The 22465-nt window shown below is 46.8% G+C and overlaps 3 protein-coding genes across 5 annotated transcripts in view; all 3 read left to right on the top strand.

The window, feature by feature from the left end:
* Window positions 1-21568, top strand: part of LOC128772483 (neutrophil gelatinase-associated lipocalin-like) — a 38462-nt gene extending 16894 nt beyond the window's left edge. Inside the window, exon 7 of the mRNA XM_053908330.1 lies at window positions 21537-21568. The gene's annotated coding sequence lies outside the window, so the exon portion shown is untranslated. The remainder of the gene's footprint in view (window positions 1-21536) is intronic.
* LOC109250094 (neutrophil gelatinase-associated lipocalin-like) overlaps window positions 1-22465 on the top strand; it is a 74063-nt gene that overhangs the window by 37735 nt on the left and 13863 nt on the right. The gene's annotated exons all lie outside the window — the stretch shown is intronic.
* Window positions 17724-21683, top strand: LOC109250093 (neutrophil gelatinase-associated lipocalin-like). Of its 2 annotated transcripts, none has more exons than XM_019420994.2 (7): window positions 17724-17924; window positions 18442-18578; window positions 19971-20050; window positions 20196-20315; window positions 20537-20638; window positions 21333-21363; window positions 21526-21683. In XM_019420994.2, exons 1-6 carry the CDS (start codon window positions 17787-17789, stop codon window positions 21350-21352), a joined length of 597 nt encoding a protein of 198 aa, XP_019276539.2. In that variant the 5' UTR covers window positions 17724-17786; the 3' UTR covers window positions 21353-21363; window positions 21526-21683. The 2 variants fall into 2 exon arrangements, with proteins under 2 accessions (XP_019276539.2, XP_019276538.2); XM_019420993.2 differs by having other exon boundaries at window positions 17725-17924; window positions 21485-21683.

Consider the following 22465-nt stretch of genomic DNA (forward strand, 5'->3'; position numbering starts at 1 on the left):
GAAATGTTCTTCTCTGCCAGCCTCTAGTATCTGTCAACAGGCTGCAGGGTATCAGGAAATTAACATTACCTGCCATTTCTTCTTGCCTTTCTTCCCCATATTACTATGAGGGGTGATGTGGGGGCTCCAGGAAACTGAGTCTATAGGTTTCTGGAGATTAGGTTATTGATAAGATTGCCTTTTTCTTCTAATTTACTAAGATATTTGTAAACTGATGGAGACTTATATCCTCCATGACTGGGATCTCTATCAGTTAACCATTTGTTTTCTTTCCTTTCCTTTGTTTCTGGGCACCCAGGAGTGTCTGAGGAATGTCACACATCTCACCTGGGGTGGGGGGAGGGGTAATGCTAGTTTGTACTTTGCCCTCAGCTTGCCTTATTCTCCCTCATCATATCACCCCTTGTTGCATCCACACGACTCCTGAATCAGAATGCTATGGGCACCAGTGACAGTCACAACAAAGTTTATTGCAATGAGAGGCAAGGCCAACCGATCAGGACTGACACTCTTTGCAAGAGTGCGGTCTCGAACAGCCAGGGTACAGAGTTTTTATAGCCAACCACATCATCTTATCATCACCTGGGAGCAGAACAAAGGAATAGTTCCCAGATGGGGGTGGAAATAGTTCAGACATGCCCTTGCCCCAATCCAATCAAACACTAATCCAGTTGATTTTCTTTGAACTTTTGTTCCCTTGATTGATAGGATAAGGCTGTTATCTCTTAACCTATAGTGTTAAAACAAAGTTGTTATTTCTTAAGTCTACAGGTTAGCCCTACACTACAATTTAACCCTTACACCCTAAACAATTCTGACCCTTACATCTTTAAGGTTGTTGAAGGTGGAAAGTTTCATCTTCTGTAGCTATTTCTTGCTCAGTAGGGGCGTAGAGATGTCCCTACCTATGAGTCAATATTGATCAGTTGCTAAACATACAGAAGAGTTACAGAAGGCAGAGGCTGCTGGATCCAAAGTGGACAACAAGTATGAACCTCCTTAAGTAGAAAGGATCATCTTTTGGCTTGAAGTTATTGTAGTGATGGAGTCTTGTCACCATGTGGAGAGACATGGTAGAAAACAGCAAAATGTAATTAGAATAACAAGAAAGAATTGCCCAAATAAAAGTCCTTTGGGGTGTTGGTGGGGTGGTAAGGAGCTGACAGCCAGGAAAGAATTCTTGAAAACGTCTTTGGTGCAAAAAGGTGATTTTATTAAAGCGCAGGGTCAGGACTCAGGGGCAGGAAGAGCTGCACTGGGGTTGTGATGGGTAACTGATTATATACCCTCAGGTGGGGAGGGGATCAGGGATAGAGTAAGTCTCTAAGGTATTTTGAAAGCAAGGTTTCCATGACCTTGAGGGACCAGCTGTTTCTAGAGCAACACCATTATTACTGTTGAATAAAACCTCAATCATGAGACCCTTCAGATGTATATTGGGGGGGCCATAAACTTGGAGTATGATTGCTAGCATATACTTTGGGGCAGTTGAGATAAAGGAAGTAGACTTACAGGATCCTGGAGGTTGGGATAATGTTAAGCTAAGGTTCTCTTTGCCCCTGGCAAACTGTCATTAACGAGGCAGCTGAGATCCCAGAGGGAAGTTACTCTACTGGTTTCAAGGACTTGCCAATAGGCTGTAGGCAGTAAGAGGATTTAATTTTTCATTTGCCTTGGTTTCCTACATCACCATGGAAAGCACTTAAATGCCTTTCCTTTGTTCTTGGGTAGCCAGGAGTGTGTGAGAAATATGTCACATATTCCACCTGGGGGAGGGGGGATATGCCAGCCTGTTTTGCCCTCATTTTGCTCCACGCTCCCTCATCATATACCCTCTGAACAATTTTGACCCGTATATCTTTAAGGTTGTTGAGGGAAGAAGGTCTCATCTTCTTTAGCTTCTTCCTGTTGAGTAAGGGCATAGAATTGCCTACCTATGGGTCAATACTGGTTCATCAGGGAACATAGGGCAGTTAAGGTGATGCAGCTGAATCCAAGGTGGACAATGTGTATGAACCACCTCGAGTAGAAACAATCATCTCTTGGCTTGAAGTTATTGTAGTGATGGAGTCTTGGCACCAGGCAGAGAGACATGAGAGAAAATAGCAAAACATAAGTAGAATAACTAGAAAGATTAGCTCAAATGAAAAGTCCTTTGGTAGCTAACAAAAATCCTCCAGCCTAAGAGTTTAACCACTCACTAAGGAAAGAGAGGGATTGTTTAATGTGCCAATTTGAGTATTCATGTCAGTAAGAAATCCAGAATAATTTTTGGTTGTAATCTGGAATGTATACACAGCATTTTGTTCTTATGAGAGTATAAGTTCCACTTTGTGCAGCACTTAAAACATCTAATGCCATTCTGTTTTGTATAAGTGTTTAATGCATTAGAGTTATTTTGCTATGGAATGTGGTCTGGATCACCCAGCAGAAGAACCAAGCAGCAGTTGGAGATCTTGGAAGGCAGGAGGTTTATTTCACACCGGTGTACCCAGAGGAGATAATTCTTCAGAGGTCTGAGTCCAGAGCATACGCAGAGGGGACAATTTATAGTCTGTTACTTCTGCATTCTGCATTAGTTGTAATTTGGTATGCACAGTAAGCTGAGTGGGAAGAAAAACCCAGAAAGGGAGTCTTCAGTTGGGGACTGGAATTCACCTATCAGCCCTGTTGGCCATCTTATAACAGATTTTTCCCTATCATTCCCCCCCTTTGATGCCCCTTTAAACAGATGTAGGCTGTATTAAAGGGCATCATCTTCATTTATTAATGGCTTGTCCTTTTCCTTAGTTCCCTGACTTTGGTTGTGACTGTCTGACTGGTCTCTGAGGAAGACACAGGTGCCCCCTTTCTCAGCAGTGAGGTCTAGTGCCTGTCTGTTCTGGAGGGCAACCCCTGCCAGGGAACTTATTTGGCTCTGTATGGACACTAGGGAGTTGGCCACTTGTTAGTCCCACAGATGAGCCTATGTCTCCTATGCGACTCCCTATCCGCATGGCTATTCCTGCCCCTAGGAGGACAGGTAGTAACATCACTCGTTTAGCCTGGGCCTTAGAGGTGAAGGTTAATCTAAGCACCAACTTTTATCCTCAGAATTATTTAATCTCTTTTTCCTGACGCTTGAGGCACATACATCAGAGCAAACACTTCCCAAAATGACATTAGGAACCTCCCTACTGGCAGGCAAACCAGTAGACCGAAAGAGGTTACACCATATTTAAGCTTTTAAGCCCCCCAGATTCTTCCACTGAAGGTGCCCTGCTCTTACAAATGGGGCCCAGATTAGAGGCAATCAATACCAACAAAACATCCTATCCATAAGAGGAAGGTGAGTGCAAACAGGAACCTCTTGCTGTTTCCCCAGGTTTCTGGGGCAACCTCTGCCAATCCGATGGCAAAGAGTAAAGACAGTGCATTTATTTTATTGGACCAGTGATTCCTCAAGCTTCTGCCATGCATAGAGCAGCCAGCTTCCGGGATGTGGCTGGAGCAGGGCTGAAGATCAGACTTGGGTCAGTCTTCCAAGTCTGGGCTCCTCAGGATTGGCCCTCTTGACTCTGGAGTGATATCTGTGACCTTGAGGGCAGTAGGGGTGGTCGGGATAATGGTATGAGGCCCAGTCCACTGTGGTTTGAGAGGGTCTTTTTTCCAGTCTTTGACCTAGACCAAGTCCCCTGGTGAGAAGGGGTGTACAGGAGATCCTAAAGAGATTGGGGCCCTCTCTATGGTATATCATTGTAACTCATTTAGGGTGGCCCCTAAAGCTTGAAGTTGTTTTCTTATTCCCTTCCTGGGAGGCTCCCTAGACATGGAGGGGGCCTCCCATATATTAGTTCAAAAGGGGAGAAACCCTGGGTTCCTGGTGTGTAATGGGCATGCAGGAGGGCCAGGGGCAACAGGTCCAGCCATGGGAGGTCTGTTTCTTGACAGAACTTGGCTAAGGTTCCCTTAAGGGTGCAATTCATCTGCTCTACTTTTCCTGAGCTTTGAGGCCAGTAAGCAGTCCACCATGAATGCATGCCCATTATTGCTGTAGGTTGTGGCTGGTAAGCCTAACTGGGGGACAACTTCTTCTTTGAACTCCTGGTGGGGGTCACAGCATGGATAAGGGAGGGAGCTATGTCTACCTCCTTATTAGCTGCTATATTGGCTGCTTTGTCTGCTAGACGATTTCCTTGTGCTGTAGGGTCATCTCCCTTCTGGTGTCCTTTGCAGTGTAGAACTGCAACTTTTTTGGAAGCCAGAAGGCCTTGAGGAGCTTTAATATTTCCTCCTCATTTTTGATGGTCTTCTCCACCATGGTGAGGAGGTCCCTCTCTTTGTAGATTGCCCCATGTATGTGTACAGTAGCAAAGGTGTACTGGGAGTCAGTTGACTCGCTTGTCCTTACTAATGGTGAGGGCTCGGATTAAGGCATGTCACTGCATACCCCGCCTTTTGAATGCCCTCTTTGATGAAACTGCTACCATCACTGAACAAGGTGAGGTCTGGGTTTTGGTCATACAGATCTGCCTGGTCATGCAGATCTGGGCAGCTTGCGAATACTTTATCCGTCACCTCAGAACAGTCATGATCTGGTTTCCCTTCCTCAGAAGGTAGGAAAGTTGCAGGGTTCAGTGTCTGCACTATTTTAAGAGTGACCCATGGATTCTCACAGAGGCGCCCCTGGTATTGTGCTAGCCAAAAGTTGGAGAGGCATGAGAGACATGACAGCATGAGGAACCTTGACATTTAGTTCTTGTCCCAGGGTGAGTTTATCTGACTCTTCAATGAGCAGAACTGTGGCTGCTAGTGCCCTAAGACATAGTGGCCATTCTGCCGCCACTGGGTCCAGCCTCTTCTGGCCATTGCCGAGGTCCAGTGGTCTGTGTGAGAACCCCAAGGGCGACCTTTTCCTTCTCATGCACAAAGAGATTGAAAGGCTTTTTTATATTCAGCAGGCCAAGGGCTGGTGCCTGCCCCAAGGTGGCCTTTATCTCTAGGAATGCAGCTTTGGCCTCCTTTGTCCAGACAGGTGGTTCTCAATCCAGTCCTACCAAGAGATTATAGAGGGGTCTTGCTATTGCTGAGAATCTGGGAATCCAGATTTGGCAGAATTCTGCAGCCCCAAGGAATTTTTGTAGCCCCCTCTTAGTTTGGGGCTGAGGTAGGGAGGTGATGACCTTCTTTCTCTCTGACCCTGGTGCTCTTTTTCCTTGGGTTGGACTTGCTGTTGGCAGATCTGTACCTTGTTTTCATGAGACCTGATACCCTGAGTCTGACAGGAGTTGGAGGAGGGCCCTTGTTCCCGCTGTACAATTTTCTTGGGTAGAGCTGACAAGGAGGAAGTCATCTACATACTGGAGAAGGTGCAGCATGTGACCTCCCTTGGAAAGCTGGCAAAATCTCTGGCAAGTGCCTCCCAAAAGAGGGTAGGCAAATTTTTAAGCCCCTGTGGGATGTGTGTCCAAGTCAGTTGCATCTGATGCCCTGGGTCTGGTTCAGTCCATTTGAAGACAAACAAATGTTGGCTCTGGGGGGCCAAGCAGAGGCAGAAGGCATCCTTTAAGTCTAGACAAGTAAACCATCTGGTAGAGCCTGGGATATGGCTGAGGAGGGTTCGGGACCACCAGGTGCAAGGAGCTTGAACTGGTCGGTACCCTCTTACCGGCTTCTTGACTGGCAAGAGCAGAGTGTTCCAGGGTGGTTGACATTCAACCAGAATGGCTGCTTCTTTGAGTCTGGTCAGGTGTTCTTGGATGCCTGCCCTTGTCCCTTGTGAGAGGGGGTATTGCCGCTGTCTCTGTGGGTGAGCCCCTGGGATTAACTCTACAATGACAGGGGCCCCTTGTGGGCGAGTCCGGGGAGGGGGGTTGTCCTCAGCCCATACAGTGGGGAAGGCAGTCCTGAATTCGGGTGGGCCACTTGGTTGGGCCTGGGTGCATAATAGCCTCCACTTGGATCCAATCAGAGGTTGGTGCATCCTGTTGGCTCAAAGGTTACTTGGGCCCCCAGCTTTGAGAGTATATCCTGGCTGAGGGGAGGGATAGGGCACTCAGGTAGGCAGAGGAACTCATGTTGTACCGTGTGGCCCCTGAGTTCACATAAACATCATAGTTTGATCCCCTTTTATTTTGACCATGGGCTCATAGGGGCCAAGAAGAACCCTGGTCCCCCTCAATCTGAATCTATTCCTGCTAGGCCTATGAGGTCTTTTTTGCAGGGTTCTTGTGCATGTCGGCTGGGTTTCTGGGACTTTCCCCGGTTGGGACATTTATTCTTTTAATGTCCTTTCTCCTTGCAGTAGGCGCACTTATCCCTTGCTAAGGAGGTTTTGGGCCTCCTCCCTTTTGGTGGCTGGACCTTCCTCCCCATCCTTTTGTGGTGGCTCTCTTGTGCCTCAGGGTCAAACTGGGTGTAAGCCTTGCATAGCATCTCATAGTAATCCCTGGGGGATTCTCCTTGCTGCTGAGCATATTAGTGGGCTTCTTTGTCCCTGCTCGGATCCCCCGGAGGAGAGCCTCTGGTACTGGTGGCTGTGGACTGGCATCTGGAGACTGCCTGCACCTGGCTGAGGGCACAATCTGGCCGATGATCTGGGGGAGAGAGGATCTTCCAAGTCCAGAGGTGGTGGGGAGACTGAAGGTGACAGAGTATCAGGAACTGGGGGATTGATATTGTGAGGGCAAGATTGGTTCTTCCTCTGGATCACTGGCAAGAATTTGTGGAGGTCAGGACTTCTGTTGACCTTCCTTGAGCCACTTTGTCAAAGTGACTAAGACCCTAGCCTGTCCCTGTTTGTTGCAGGTAAATTGCACCCAAGGGGGTAGGGTTTGGGTAATCTCTAACCAGGAATCGATATACAGGAACTGATCAGGATAACCTGGGTCTCTGGTGACAACATGCCAGATGCAGAGGACTTTTGGGACATCTAAGGTTCCCTCTGAGGACCATCCTACACCAAAAGTGGGCCATTCTAACTCACGTAGATTCCTTAACTTGCTGGGGGGTATCTTAATTCCATAGTCTCCCGAAAACCCCTTCTTTGCTCTGTCCTGACCCCATAATGTTCCTGTGAGACAGAGTCACAAAGACAGACAGAAGGGTAGGAGTGCCCCCTCTAATGAGGAGACCAGTCAGATGCCCATCTGGCTATGTCCCAAAGGAACTTAGGTAATGCTTAGCCGTAGCAGTCTCAGCTTTGTGACTTTCGATCGGAAACTATTCCGATGCCACCATAATCTGTGTGCCATTTGCCACGGAATCGCAGATGGGCCCATTCAGACTCCGTGGGCTTTTGTGGACCTTAAGGGTGCCCACCTGTGGAGCCACAGTATCGAACTCAGCAGGCAAGCCAGACCAAGTCACACATTCACACTCACATAGACACCAGAGGTTATTACATTCCCTCCCACAGAATTTCTACCTGTGAGACCTCTGAGGTCTCTGGGGATTGATCAGGTCTCTCTTCCACCCCTGTGGGTGGGTCGGACTGAATTCCTACCTGTGAGACCACTGAAGTCTCCGGGGAGTGATCAGGTTCCCCTTCCACCCTTATGGGTTGGCCAGACTGAATTGGGGCTCCTTACCTGTAAGACCTCTGAGGTCTCCAGGGAATGACCAGGTCCCTCTTCCACCCCTATGGTTGGGCTGGACTGAATTGGGGCTCCATACCACAATTCCTACCTGTGAGACCACTGAGGTCTCTGGGGCATGATCAGGTCCCCCTTCTACCACTATAGGTGGGCCAGACTGAATTGGGTCCCAGGCCTTACCGGTATCTGATGTCAGGTCCAGGTCCTCATCTGCCAAGTCTCCTTGCATCTGGCAAATGGCGGAGCGGGGCCAGCTTGAGGGGACTGTGTGGGAGACTGCAGAAGATCAGGCAGGGCACGCCTTCTCCGTTGCGATTCCTCGTTCTGTCACCACCTCGCTATTTTCCCAAACCAGTGGCAACAATGGGCCAGAGCAGTTGGGTTTCCTGGTCAGGGAACCAAATGTTATGGAAAGTGGCCTGGATCACCCAGCAGAAGAACCAAGTGGCCCTCAAAGATCTTGGAAGGCAGGAGGTTTATTTCACACCAGTGGGCTCAGAGGAGATAACTCTCCAGAGGTCTGAGTCCAGAGCATAAGCAGAAGGGACAATTTATGGTCTGTTCCTTCCGCATTCTGCATTAGTAGTAATTTGGTGAATGCAGCAAGCTGGGTGGGAAGAAAAACTCAGAAGTGGAGTCTTCCATCGGGGATTGGAATTCCCCTATGAGTCATGTAGGCCATCTTATAACAGATTTTTCCTTATCAATTTTAGTATTTAGTTATATAATATTAAGAGTTATTTAAGGCCTTAACTGTGTAACAAGTGGTATATAGCCATCATATAGATTCTGTTTTGTTTAGTAAGCAATCAGGTAATTAAAAAGAGGTACTTTTATAGAAAAAAGAAAAATACAGGCTGATGCTTATAGCAGATTACAAACCCAGTGTGTTTCAGTGCTGACAGTGAGATTTTTTAGATGTTAGACTTGAAGCATCCTTGGATGCTTGTGGGAACAGGCAGCAGGAATCAGATTGGTCTTTCTGGTTTGTAACTCAAATGTCTGTGGTGATCCTTTTGAATGGCCCATTGTAAGAAGAAATTGTTAGTAGAAACTGGGAAAGGAAGATGAAAAAGAAAGGTACAACCATCCTCAGAGAAATATGAGGTCTTCCACAGGTTGACAGGAATAAGAAGGCACATTCGTTTGCTTGTTAATTCCTGTGAAGGGGTACAGGTATTATTTTAAATATAGGAGCCCATGAAGTGTTCCCTTCCAACTTGATCGCAGTGGGGGTATATAATATGACCCAGTAGGGGCTCTTCAAGTTTGAAGTTAAACCCACTGTTGTTTTAGACTTTCAATCTTTTCAATAAACTAGGTCTTTTGGGTTTATATGGGGTGGGTTTCTAGTAACTGTCAGATCAGGTGTAGGGAGGATATGGTTGGCATATTTAGAGATTTAGGAATTAACCTGGCCTCCAGTGAATAGTAAAGCACTTTAGTCTTTATACAGTTATTGGGGGAATCCATCCCATTTTCCAGTTATTTAAATAATCATATGCCCATGGGGACTTATTATTATCTCCACTGAGTAACAAGCACAGAAGATTTTCTATACATGAAATATTGTGACAATTTTTCTGAAGTTTACCTCGAGTTGTGTAGTTTAGGCAAACAGCAAACATTTAAAGACAATCAGAACTAGAATTCAACATCCAGAAAGCTACATTATGGAAATATAGTTTTTCCTCTCTAAAACCTTCATTTCCAGAAAGAGCCAAATCAAGACTAATTCCTTTACAAAACAAGTCCAGTTTTAAGAAACTTTGCCTAATGATTTACATAACCTCAGTAAGAATAGTGATTGATCCTAAGGATCTTTTAAAGTTTGCTTTGCTGAAACCTTTTATAAGGAATCTCCAGATTGAACTGGAGACTGAACTGATTGGCCTCTCCAGGCCAGGAGCCAAGTCAAGTACTTCCATCAGCAGGCCTGCAATACTTGTAGATTGGGCAATTCCTCTCCACAAGGTCCCCAAGATATCCTGAGGTCCCTGCACCTGCCCAGAAGTGACATTCTTTACTCATCTGGTAAGTCTGATCGGAACTCTGTAAGCAAGGCATCAGGCCAACATTCCCAAGGGGCTTTATTTGCTCCATGTTTCATAAAGTCAACCTTAGTTCCATAAAGCCATATAGTCATATCAGAGTCTATGCATTTCTCTCAAATAGGACATTCCAGTCAAAACCTTGGTAAAATGAACAGTATTCTCAATGGTGTCTTTTACAAGGAGGACAGATTCTCACTGAACTTACGCAGGTAAGTATGATGGCTGTGGAAGTATACTTAATGAGACATTTGAATTTCAGAAGGTTCAGGTAGAGAGAAAAGTTAAATGTTTCAATTTATTTATAGAGGAATATTTTATCACATTTCTGTACATTATACATATCTTAAGAGAAGGTTTCCTTAATCTGGAAGAGCAAACATTAGAGATCCAGCAATGTTTTCAACAAGGGTCACAAAAACTATAACCTTTCTCAGTTCATTTAGTCCCATATTACTAATTGTTGTTCAGTTCAAGTGTAGCTTTTTAGTTCTGGACATTCTTACCTATTTTAGTTTTAGGATTTTAAAGCTGCCAAATACCTGAATTTGTCCTAAAAGCCCTTTTAATAAATCTCCTGGATTTAGGAGGAAGAGGAAACATGTTTTGTAAGAGAATAAGTACAATAATTATAAGTGACAAAACTCAAAAATGGACATGGTTAACAATCTGATGAGAGTTCGTTATGATGCAATTGACAAGGATATTTGGTTATTTCTGTGATACATAACACTTTAATAATCAGAATGTCATGTGACAACCTTATTACAAAAACGTATTAAAACTTTGGGAATTCGAACTTCAAGCTGTATTACAAGCTGTAATCATCAAGACAGTATGGTACTGGCACAAAAACAGACACTCAGATCAATGGGACGGAATAGAAAACTCAGAAATGGACCCACAAACGTATGGCCAAATAATTTTTGACAAAGCAGGAAACAATATCCAAAGAAATAAAGACAGTCTCTTCAGCAAGTGGTGCTGGGAAAACTGGACAGTGACATGCAGAAAAATGAACCTGGATCACTTTCTTACACCATACCCCAAAATAAAATCAAAATGGATGAAAGACCTAAATGTAAGACAGGCAACCATCAAAATCTTTGAGGAGAAAGCAGGCAAAAACTTCTTTAGCCTTGGCCACAGCAACTTCTTACTCAACACGTCTCTGAGGCAAAGGAAACAAAAGCAAAATGAACTATTGGGACCTCATCAAAATAAAAGCTTCCGCACAGCAAAGGAAATAATCAGCAAAACTAAAAGGCAATGATGGAATGCGAGAAGATATTTGCAAATAACATATGAGATAAAGGGTTAGTATCCAAAATCTATAAAGAACTTATCAAACTCAACACCCAAAAAACAAATAATCCAGTGAAGAAATGGGCAAAAGACATGAATAGACACTTCTTCAAACAAGACATCCAGGTGGCCAACTGACACATGGAAAAATGCTCAACATCACTCATCATCAGGGAAATACAAATCAAAACCACAATGAAATACCACCTCACACCTGTCAGAATGGCTAACATTAACAACTCACGCAACAACAGATGTTGGCGAGGATGCAGAGAAAGAGGATCTCTTCTGCACTGCTGGTGGGAATGCAAACTGGTGCAGCCACTCTGTATGGAGGTTCCTCAAAAAAATTAAAAATAGAACTATCCTACAACCCAGCAATTGCACTACTAGGTATTTATCCAAGGGACACAGGTATGCTGTTTCAAAGGAGCACATGCACCCCAATGTTTACAGTGACACTATCAACTATAGCCAAAGTATGGAAAGAGCCCAAATGTCCATCAATGGATGAATGGATAAAGAAGATGTGGTATATAGATACAATGGAGTATTACTTGGCAATCAAAAAGAATGAAATCTTGCCATTTACAACTAGGTGGCTGGAACTAGAGGGTATTATGCTAAGAGAAATTAGTCAGAGAAAGACAAATATCATATGATTTCATTAATATGAGGATTTTAAGATACAAAACAGATGAACATAAGGGAAGGGAAGCAAAAATAATATAAAAACAGCAAGGGGGACAAAACATAAGAGACTCTTAAATATGGAGAACAAACAGAAGGTTACTGGAGGGGTTGTGGGAGGGTGGATGGGCAAAATGGGTAAGGGGCATTAGGAATCTACTCCTGAAATCATTGTTGCACTATATGATAACTAACTTGAATGGAAATTTTTAAAAAGTAATTTAAAAAAAAGCTTTAGGAATTGCACATATCTTTGAACAGTTACAACATTCACCCAAGCAATGTCACCTAAGGTGTACCACTATTTAACAGGTCTTTTCACTTAACATACCAAATAAAAAGTCCTCCTTGGTCAAAGGGACTTTCTGTACAATTTAAATGCTGGGAATTTTGTTAAACCTTAGAAAGTTATAGAGCACATCTGAAATGGGATTCAGATCATTACAAATCTTAAAGCTTTAAATTATTTATTTAACTAAGATGGTAATAAGAGATTCCAAAGGCAAATATGAAGGGTTATATAGTTGTTACAAAACTTTGCTCCTTTAACAGTTAGAAGTTTTAACTAAGCGATCAGTGACCTGATAAAGACAAAACCTGAAACTGTGGTTTTCCGGGCAGACAAGAGAGAATACAATCCTTTGTATATTATTATTATTATTATTATTATTATTATTATTATTATTTATCAAGAGCCGAATAATCCAAAAAAACTTTGTCTTTTGACAGAGAGAAAAGCAGAATTTCAACATTATAACAGTGTACCTTTGAAAATCCATTCATGGCAACTTAGTCTGTCATAACTACACATAAAATTCCTTTCCACAGATTTCCCTTCATGAACCTTCTACAGCTTACCTTTGCACTCAGATTTTGTCCCAGGCCATTTTTCTCCAAACCAGTCTCATTTAGGACAAAATTACTTTCTTTTACTTGCAACAAAAAATATATTCCCATTCCTTTTCTCTTTTTTACACATTCATACTTTTTTACATATAGAGTTGCTTTCCTTATTTCCATCAGTCTTTTTATGTTTAGCAGAATTTTGACCTTTAGAAACCTTAGTCTCCAGCTGAGACTAAGTAGGACCCAATTCTAAACTGTTACACCAGAATCCTTTAGATGGTAAATTCATGAATCAATTAAGCACAAAGCATGTTTTCCAAAAGACTCAAATATTCCTAGTTTCTCTGCAATAAGAAGTCAAAAGCACAAATCTATGTTCAGTAATCAATGCTTTAGCACTCCATTCTATTTGGAAAAGGCCTAGATATCCAGCGAATTCAATCTCATTTATTCAAGTGTCAGATTACCAAAGACATTGAAAGCTCTCTTAACAATTATCTATGAAAACTTTGAGATACACAAAATTACCCTTTAAGTTATCATTTGCTAATACATTGCAACAGAGACAACATGATCTTATTTGACCTTTAGGAAACCTTGGCAGAATAAAAGTTCTGTATTTGATGCTGATAACTCTAAATACATGTCTGTCTTAGTTAAACTAACACACAAATAAAATTAAACACTGAATACGTTCCACCTGCATTCACTTAAAGGACAATCAGTTTGTTCCCCACTGTCACTTTTTTACCTAGGACAGCAATGGGGGAATCTGAAGTGGGCGATCCAAGGAGGTGCTCATCGCTCCTTGACATCGCGGGTGGGAGGATGGTATAGAAGCCAGTTATGTACGTCACAGAGAAAGTGATGCAGAAACAAGAGGAGAGACAGGGGAAGGCACAAGAGGCGAAGTGCCAGAAGGCAGAGAAAGAGGATTCCTGATTCTAAACCTTGTCAGCTGGGAAAGAAGGGATGCCATGTTGTTTGTTCGTTTGCTTGTTTGTTTGTTTGATTTCACCCAGGTGGAAATAGGGAGTCTATGTCAGGCTAGAGAAGACAAGGGATTTCCCTGAAACAAAGGGAGTTTGGGCAGCTGCTTAGGAATATTCTTTAAAGTCCACATCCCAAAGTAGACTACCCACAGTTGGCTCCAATTATAGCTGTTAACTTGGCAACTGAATGAGGGAGAGGCCCCCACATCTATTAGGAGGAGGAACACAGAGAAAGAGTCAGCATCCCCTTTGTCAAGGATGGCCTGTGTTTCCTCTAACACCTGAATTCCACCAGGAGGAGGCCTGTTAGGACATCCACTATATCAGGAAGAAGTTTACTAGCCAAACACATTCTTTTGGTCCGGGTCCTGACTTAGAGCTGTGATGGCCTGGAACTAAGGTACCTCCATCCATTGGCCCTGTTTCCTACAGAAGAGCTCTAACTGCTAGATCCTCTTAAGGCCACACAGTGGTATGGGATATGTCCTTTCCTAAATTTTGCAATGCAAATTGTTTCCAGTGGGTTAAAAAGGCATCTCAAGGGAGAGTCGTTGGGGACTATGGAGAAGCTCCCGTCGTACTCTTAGAGACAGAAAAGTAGAGAAGGTCCATTACCACGAAAATCCACCCTCCCCACCCCCACTTCCAGGTGGCATCACCCATGCAGGGTGTATCACAGGTTCCTGAGGTGTTAAAGTGACCCAAGGCGTACCTCGAGGCAAATCGCAATGATCACCCACAAGCAGTTAAGGGCCGATGGAAGCTGATCTCCCCCACTTTCCCATTGCATCCTAGGCTGCAAATAGGTGCCAGCAGAAGGACCTAATTTGCTTTGTTGAGAAGGCTGAACAAACCACTGGTTTAACCCATGAAAAACACTGGAAAACTTTTACAAGGGGGAATTGCCCAATTCTGTTACTTTATTAGTAGTTAGTAGAGGACATTGAAAACAGTGAAGACAGAAACCCATCATGATCTCAGTGACAGTCCAACACATACAGTCTTTACAGCCAACGTCCTAGGAAATGGTTCCCAGTTGAGTTTATATTCAATCAGGTACTGGTTTTGCGGGCTTGCAGGGGAGGGCCCACAGCCAAAAGCAGTTAGGCCAGGGATGTGGATGGGATACTTTAGACCAATGAGGAGGAAACCTCACACAGGGGTCTTAAGATTTGCATCTGTGCTAGTCACTTAGGTGGTTGTCCCATGCCCAACACAGATGACCATGTATAAGGACAGGAATAAAGAGAGGGCACAAGTTTCTGGATCTTTTTACCATTCTGGCCTGGGGACTCACTTGCAGCCAAAAGACAGGCTCTCACCTTCCCATAGAGTAGTCACGGGCTACAGGAGTACAGCCTGAGCAATGGAGACAGGAAAGTGTTCTAATAAGACCAGACTCCTTGAAAAGCCCCTGAAATAAGAGTAAAGGAAGAAAAGAGAAAGTGCTCACCAAGTTTGCACTGAAGCTCTGAGTCCAGATGAAAAGACCCACACCCCACACTGGAGGCCAAATGGTGAGGTTATTGAGTGGGGTGGGGAGGGTTCCAGAGCTGACAGCCAAGAAAAAATTCTTGAAGATGTCTTGGTGAAAAAAAAAAAAAAAAAAAGATTTTATTAAAACATGGGGACAGGACCCATGGGCAGAAAAAAGCTGCATTGAAGTTGGGAAGAGTGACTGTTTATATACTAGGATTTGGGGGAAGTAAAGTCAAAAGGGAAGAAGGCCTCCAGAAGGAGTCTGACGTGCTAAAGAGGACTCCTAGTCTACCCTAGGACCTGCTATTGTCAAGCTTAGGTTGTTTTACCTCTAGTAAGGCATTTATATTAGGAATGGTAGGGGGTCCTGGGGAAATGTTGTACCCTGTATGTGCCTCAATTATTTGTCACTGGGCTGCAGGGTATCAGGAAATTTAATCTTACCTGCCATTTCCTTCTTGCCTTTCTTCCTGCATCTCCATGGTGGGGAGGGTGTTAATAGGGGCTCCAGGAACCTGAGTCTATAGGCTTCTGGACACTAGACTATTGATAAGATTGTCTCTTGCTTCTAACTTACTAAGATGTTTGTAAACTGATGGAGACTCATGTCCTGCATGACTGGGATCTCTATCAGTTAACCATGTGTTTTCTTTCCTTTCCTTTGTTCTTGGGCAGCCAGAGGAATGTCACACATATCCCACCTGAGAGTGGGGGCTGGGGGGTTCTAGCTTGTACATTATGCTCCCTATTCACCCAGAGTCAACTTATCTCCAGGTCCACACCCAAAGCCCATGTGAGGGGAGCCGGTTCCCCTCCAGCAGGTGACAGAGCCAATGAGGTTTCTGGGAGTGTCATTTGAAGCCTGTCAGCCCTATGGTCAGCATCACGTCAGGCATTCCATCACCTCTGGCCCTCGAGGTGACATCTAGGAGATACTGCCCTGGGGGCTGGGTCCCTTCACTGCCTCCCATGGACAACCAAGCCCCCATGAGGAAACTGCCCCTCCCCCTCCAGGACAGTGCTAGGATCAGCCATGACAGGAGCTTACTTCTAAGGGGTCCAGTCCTAGCTCTGGGCTCCACAGTCAAGACTATGGCCAGAGATGGCAGAAGGTATCAGTGATCTCTCAAGGATGAGGCTGAGTCCTTGCACTCACTGTGACCCAAAGTACCCAGTGTCCAGAGCAGCAGGGTAGAGAGCCCTCCTTGGTTCCTGAGCCCCCACCCCATTTCACACCGTGCAGATGCATGTTCCCATTGTCCCCCACCAGGAAGGAACAGAGACTGTAGCCTCAGAGCTCTGCTATGGCAAGCTGTCCAATTTGTGGCTGCATGCCTAGCTTGGGGTTTCAGTTCATTGGGCCCACAAGAGAGGCCAAGTCCCTTAGGGCCAGCTGAGGTCTGGGTTCACCCTGCCAATGGGACGTGGAGGAGGGAAGGGGCTGATTCATGGTGGGAATGATGGGGCTCTGGAATGCTGGGGATTCAAAGCTCACAGCCATGAAAGAATTCTTGAGGAATCTTTGGTTCAGAAAAGGTGATTTTATTAAAGCATGGGGACAGGACTCTTGGGCAGAAAGAGCTACACTGGGGTTGTGAAGAGTGACTGGTTATATACCATGGGGTTGGGGGACATAAAGTCAAGAGGAAGTTTCTAAAGGGATTTTCATATGCTCAAGTAGACTCCCACATTACTGGAGGCCTGGATGTTGTCAAGCTAAGGTCGTTTTGCTTTCTAGCAAAGCATTAACATTCAGACAGTAAGGAATTCCTGGAGAAATGTTGTACTCTGTGTGTGCCTCAAGTGTTTGTCAAAATGGGCTGCAGGTCATAATGAAATTTAATTCCATCTCCCATTTTCTTCTTGCCATTGTTCCCCATATGACTATGGAGGAAGGGCGATATTTGGACTCCAGGAAATGGAGTGTAGTTTTCTGGAGATTAGGCTCTTGATAAGGTTCCCCTTTTCTCCTAATTTATAGGACATAGGTAAACTGATGGAGGAGTGTGTTCTCTATCACTTAACCATTTGATTTCTTTCCTTTCCTTTGTTCTTGGGTGTCCAGGAGTGCCTGAGGAATGTCACACAGATCCCACCTGGGGGGGAGGGGAGCATGCTAGCATGTGTTTTCCCCTCAGCTTGCCTTATGTTCCCTCATCAGGAACATTCCCCAGTAGGCCTTCGGTGGTAGGGGGAGGGGAAGGGTTTTTCACCCTGTGCCATGGCCTAGGGTGGGTCCCTGGGAGGGCCAGGATCTGGGCTCCATGAGCAGCACAGGGTACACTCTGTCCTTCCCTACCAGGAATGTCCCTTTGGGTTGCCTCCCTTTCCCTGTCCCTTTGGAGAAGCACAAAGCAGCTTGGGCTCTGTTGGTTTGAGGCATTCTCTGCTTTCATCAGGTGCAGGATGGGGGTCCCACCACACTTACCCCACCGTGCACTTGGGCCCCAGAGAGAGGCTCCTGGAGGTCAGAGATGACAGCTGGTCCAGATCAGAGACCCTTGTCCTCACACAGTGCTAACCAGGGAGAAGAGAGTGTGGAGGGAGTCAGTGTCCTTGCCAGAGATGTGGAGATATGGGGAATGCATCCTCCAGCCTCCTGGACCTTCCTGCCCCTCATCTTGCATAATCCTGACCTGAGGGAAAAGGCAGAGAGCTTGCCATGATCCTCAGCACGAGGTGCTGGCAATTGCCTCACCCTTCCAGGATTTGGTAAAGGATAAGTCGCTCCACCCTGGGGTGAGCCATTGGACACAGAGACCATAAATAGCATCCCCCCAGAAGTCTCCTCACTCATCCCCTCTTTCAGGGAAACTGAAAGTGGTGCCTGCCTCCTTGGCCCTGAAGTCATGGCCTTAAGTATCCTGTGGCTGGGCCTTGCCCTGCTGGGTGCTCTGCAGACCCATGCCCAGGATTCCACCCCAAACCTGATCCCAGCCCCGCCTCTGCTCTCGGTCCCTGTGGAGCCTGACTTCCAGAATGAGCAGGTAAGTGACCTGGAGGTGCAGCTGCAGGGAGGTCCCAGGATGAGTGTCAACAGGGGAGGAGAGACAGGATGGGCTCAGGCTTTAGCTCAGTCTGCCGTCTGGTGCCCTGATGGAAGGCACACCCCGTGCCTCCATCCACACCCAACCTTGCTGACAAGAGGGTCAGCTGAGCAGACTCCCCTGGTCTACACTCTCTTCCATAATCCCTGCAGTCCTTGCAAGGTGGGAACATCTTCAGGCCCTCTACATGATGAGGAAACTGAGGCTCAGGGATGCCAGCTGGCCACTTGTCAAGTGTTACCCTGTCCTTGACACACTGAGGGCTCCTGCCTGTCCTAATGGGCTCCAGCTCCTGCCAGGCTCATCAGCCCAGCCTGTGTGGCCAGCTGGGTCCCAGCAGCCCAGTTAGAGGGGCTTCTGTTTGAGGCCCAGGCTGCCTAGAGGTGCCTGCAGGAATGGAGCAGGAGGGCCCCCTGGGGCTGCTCCTGGCTCTGCCTATTATCAGCCCCCATTGTAGTTCCAGGGGAAATGGTACTTCTTAGGATTGGCAGGGAACGGATTCAATAAAGAAAAGCACAGGAGGATGAAGATGTACATTGCCAACTACGAGCTGAACGAAGACAACAGCTACAATGTCACCTCTACTGTGGCCTGGTGAGAGCCACCACCTAGTAGGGGAGCATGTAGGGCCTAGAGGGTTGCCCTGGGAGTCCAAGAAGCATACTGAAGACATAGCCAAGGGGTGACCAAAGGTGAAAGATGATCATTCATCCTACCACTGGGTACTGGTTCCCTGTATTTATTCCTTCTTTCATTTACTAAATCAACATTTCTTGGTCATTTCAGCACAGACACAAAACAATACTGCGGTTGGACAAAAGCAATCATCAGTGACAAGACAAAGAGAGCTCGGGGTGTCCTAGAATGGGAGGAGGGTCGGTGGATCCAGCCTGGAATCCCACCTTGAGCTTTGTCCAGGGCTTCCAGGGAGGTGGTCTGTGGGCTGGACCTTGAGAAACCAAATTGCATCAGGAGACCTGGGACATTTATGGCAGGGCTGCTGGACTGAGTCAGAGCCACTTCTTCAAGAAATAGCAAGCAATCTCATGGCTGCCCTGAACAGGAGTTGATGAGCAGTCTGTTGGGGGGCCGGTGGGTGGCCACCCTGGCAGGAGCCTCAGGTACTGGTGAAGAGCAGATGTGGCTGTAGCAGAGAGTGGAATGATGGTGTGCAGCCCAGGAGGCTTATCAGTCATAGGAGGGAAATGACCAGAGCAGGGGCAGATTAGGACCTAGAGAGGGGAGCCAAGGATTACCCAGCTCCCCTGGGTTTCTGACTCTGGCACTTGGGGATGGGGCTAGAGCATCGGTCATGGAAAGAACAGAAGAAAGGCAAGTGTGGGGAGATTGGCTCTGGGGTGGCAGGGGACCAGATGGGATGCAGGTGAAAGGTCAGGTTTAGCCCAACAGCTAAGGGAGTCTTTGGCATCCAGCAGACTGGAGCCTCAGTGGTGATTCCCCCCAGGAGAGGTTAAAGCGGGTGCCTGCAAGATAAGTATAGGGAACAGGGGCACCTGGTAACTCAGTTGTTTAAGCGTCCAACTTTGTCTCTGGTCATGATCTCAGGGTTTGTGGGTTTGAGCCCTGGGTCGGGTTCTGTGCTGACAGCTCAGAGCCTGGACGCTGCTTTGGATTCTGTGTCTTCCTCTCTCTCTGTCCCTCCCCATCTCTTGCTCTGTCTCTCTCTTTCTCAAAAATTAATGTATATCTAAAAAAAGTTTTAAAAAAGGGGGGACAATTCCTCAGGTGGGGGAAGACAGTAGAGAGGGAAGGCCACCAAGGGGAAACAGCCCAGAAGAAGAAAGGACAGCAAGTGCTGGAGAGAGAGTCTGAGCAGGTCAGGTGACTCAGGGCAGAGTTGGCAGGGAAAGGCAGGGATGGGCTCAGTGGGGAAGAGCCAGGCCAATTCCAGGGGTGAGGTGCAGGTCTCCTGCTGTGGCAGGGTGGGCTGTCACCCTCTTTCCCACCCATCTCTTGCTTCCACAGGAACCAGACCTGTCATCCCTCGACCAAAATTTTCCTCCCAAATTTGCGTCTAGGCCAATTCAACCTGGGCAACATTGAGCGTGAGTCCTGAGTGGGGTGTGCATCTCAGGGGCCCCGGACCTCCCTGCCCCTCCACATAGATGCCAAACAGTGGAGTCTGAGGAGGAATCAATAGCTCCCTCTGCCTGGCCAGGGCACGCTGATCCCTCACCATCCACCATGCAGGTTACACTGGAATCCAGAACTACACTTCAAAAGTGGTGACCACAGACTACAACCAGTTTGCCATACTGTACTTCAAGAAAGTTCACGACAACCAGGAGTACATCAAGGTCGTCCTCTATGGTGGGTCTTACACCTGGTGCTACCCGGTTCTTGTTCATGCTGGGGGAGAAGAGGCCCATCGCATCCAGCCCTCAGGTCTCCTTCACTCTGAGCCCCAGGGAGGTGGGAGAGAGTTCTTTCCACAGAACCCCTCATGAAGAAGGGGTCTGAGTCTTTGTTCACACATTCGACAATCATTATGGAGCTTTCACCAGCCACTAACCAGCCATTCTTGGCCACAGGGAGGACCAAGGAGGTGCCTTCTGTACCGAAGGCAATCTTCATCAGCTTCATCAAATCCCTGGGCCTCACTGACGACCACATCATCTTCCCTATCCCCAATGGTAATCACCAGCTGGGCAGAGGAGAAAGGCACATGGGGACTGTCCAGGCCTGATGTTGCCTCACTAGGGAAGGGGGGAGAGGAGGGACCCAGGCCCCTGCTGTGGTCACTGGAGCCCCAGGAGCCACTTCAGTTTCGGGAAGATGCTGCCACACCCAGGGTTCTGGTTCCCAAGTATTCCTCCTTCACAAGAGCTCAGGCCTGCCCACATGAGAATTGCAGGCCTGGGGCCAAGTTAACTCATTCTCCTGACCTGGCCACATCCCCCTCCACCCAGGCCAGTTTTTCCTGGGTCACCTCCCCCTTTGCCCTGGGGCTGGCTCACTACGGACTTGGGAGGTGCCCTTGTCCTCAGGCATCCTGGTCTGAGCAGGTCCCTCCCCAAGGCTGAGGGTGTGTCAGGACTCAGCAGGTAAACAGGCAGAAGGCTTGGTGCCCAATCAGAACTGTGGCTGGGCCTCACCTGCCTCCTTTGGAGAATGGGTGTCACCCAGGTCTGCTTGTCCTCAGGCCTCTCCTCCAGTCCCTGCCCCATCATCCAGCCCTCTGCCGTACCATCTATGAAAGGAGACCCAGAGCTTCTGTGGCTAGACTAGGCTGAGGCCCAGCGCAGCCCAGGGGCAGTGCAAGGGTCCTGGAGGTCAGGGACCCCACAAACACATCCTTGCCCATGCTGACCACTCTGTCCCCCACAGATGAGTGCATGGATAAGTAAGCAAGTGTGCGGTAAGTATGGCTGCAGAGGAGGCTGATTGGCACCATGGTGCAACTGGGCGGGGTCCCAGGTCTTCCTTTGTCCAACCTGCCCAGCACTGCTGTCCTCTTTATTCCCCTGACTCCCTCTCAGGTGCCCTTTGGCTTTCTCTCCACCCCATGCCCTCCCACCAGCCTGTATCCAGGGCACCGCCCAGCTGTCCCCACCAGCCTGGACACCATTGAGAGAGCCAGGGGACCCTCTAACTGCACAGACCACCAGCTGCTCCCCAGGCTTCCCAGCTGACAGAACCCTTTCTTGGTTGCTAAATAAACACATGTCCCCCAGTTCCCATTCTGTGGTCCTTGACTTCTGTGCCTTCTGAGAGAAAAGAGCAAAAGGCAGGCTCCTATTAGCATCACTCCCAGGAACTCTGGTCCCCTGGAAGGGATGAAGGCCACAAAAGCAGAGTCCAGTCTGACTGAACACTCCTAGCTGAACATTCCCAACTCCAGGCCCAGCCCCACACCAGCAGCTGCCCTCACTTGCCCTTGCCTCCTAGCACACTGAGGGGCCACATTTCACATCTTACACCATGTCAGCCACCTGCAGCAGGTCCAATGGCAGTGGCCCAGCCAGAAGGCCAAGAAAGAATTCCTGAAGACGTCTTTGATGCAAAAATGTAATTTTATTAAAGCACAAGGACAGGACCCATGGACAGAAAGAGCTGCACTTGGGTTGTGAAGAGTGACTGTTTATACACTATGGCTTTGGAGGAGGCAAATTCAAGGGAAGTTTTTAAAGAGATTTTCATATGCTAAAGAAGATTTACAGAGTACTAGAGGTCTAGCTATAGTCAAGCTAAAGTATTTTTCCCTCTAGCAAAGCATTAACATTAACACAGTGGGGAGTTCCTGGTGAAATGTTCTTCTCTGCCAGCCTCAATTATTTGTCAATAAGCTGCAGGGTATCTGATAATTTAATGTTCCCTGCCATTTCCTTCTTGTCTTTCTTCCCCATATTACTATGAGGGGTGATGTGGGGACTCCAGGAAACTGAGTCTATAGGTTTCTGGAGATTAGGCTATTGATAAGATTGCCTTTTTCTTCTAATTTACTAAGATATTTGTAAACT

The sequence above is a fragment of the Panthera pardus genome, unplaced genomic scaffold, assembly GCF_024362965.1.
Source record: "Panthera pardus isolate Hobbes unplaced genomic scaffold, ASM2436296v1 HiC_scaffold_20, whole genome shotgun sequence".
In the NCBI taxonomy this organism is placed as follows: Eukaryota; Metazoa; Chordata; class Mammalia; order Carnivora; family Felidae; genus Panthera; species Panthera pardus.

Coding starts and splice junctions, on each gene's coding strand:
- LOC109250093 (XM_019420994.2), top strand. CDS start 17,787: ATGGCCTTAAGTATCCTGTGGCTGGGCCTTGCCCTGCTGGGTGCTCTG. Junction 18,579..19,970: donor GTCACCTCTACTGTGGCCTG/GTGAGAGCCACC, acceptor TTGCTTCCACAG/GAACCAGACCTGTCATCCCT. Junction 20,316..20,536: donor CATCAAGGTCGTCCTCTATG/GTGGGTCTTACA, acceptor TCTTGGCCACAG/GGAGGACCAAGGAGGTGCCT.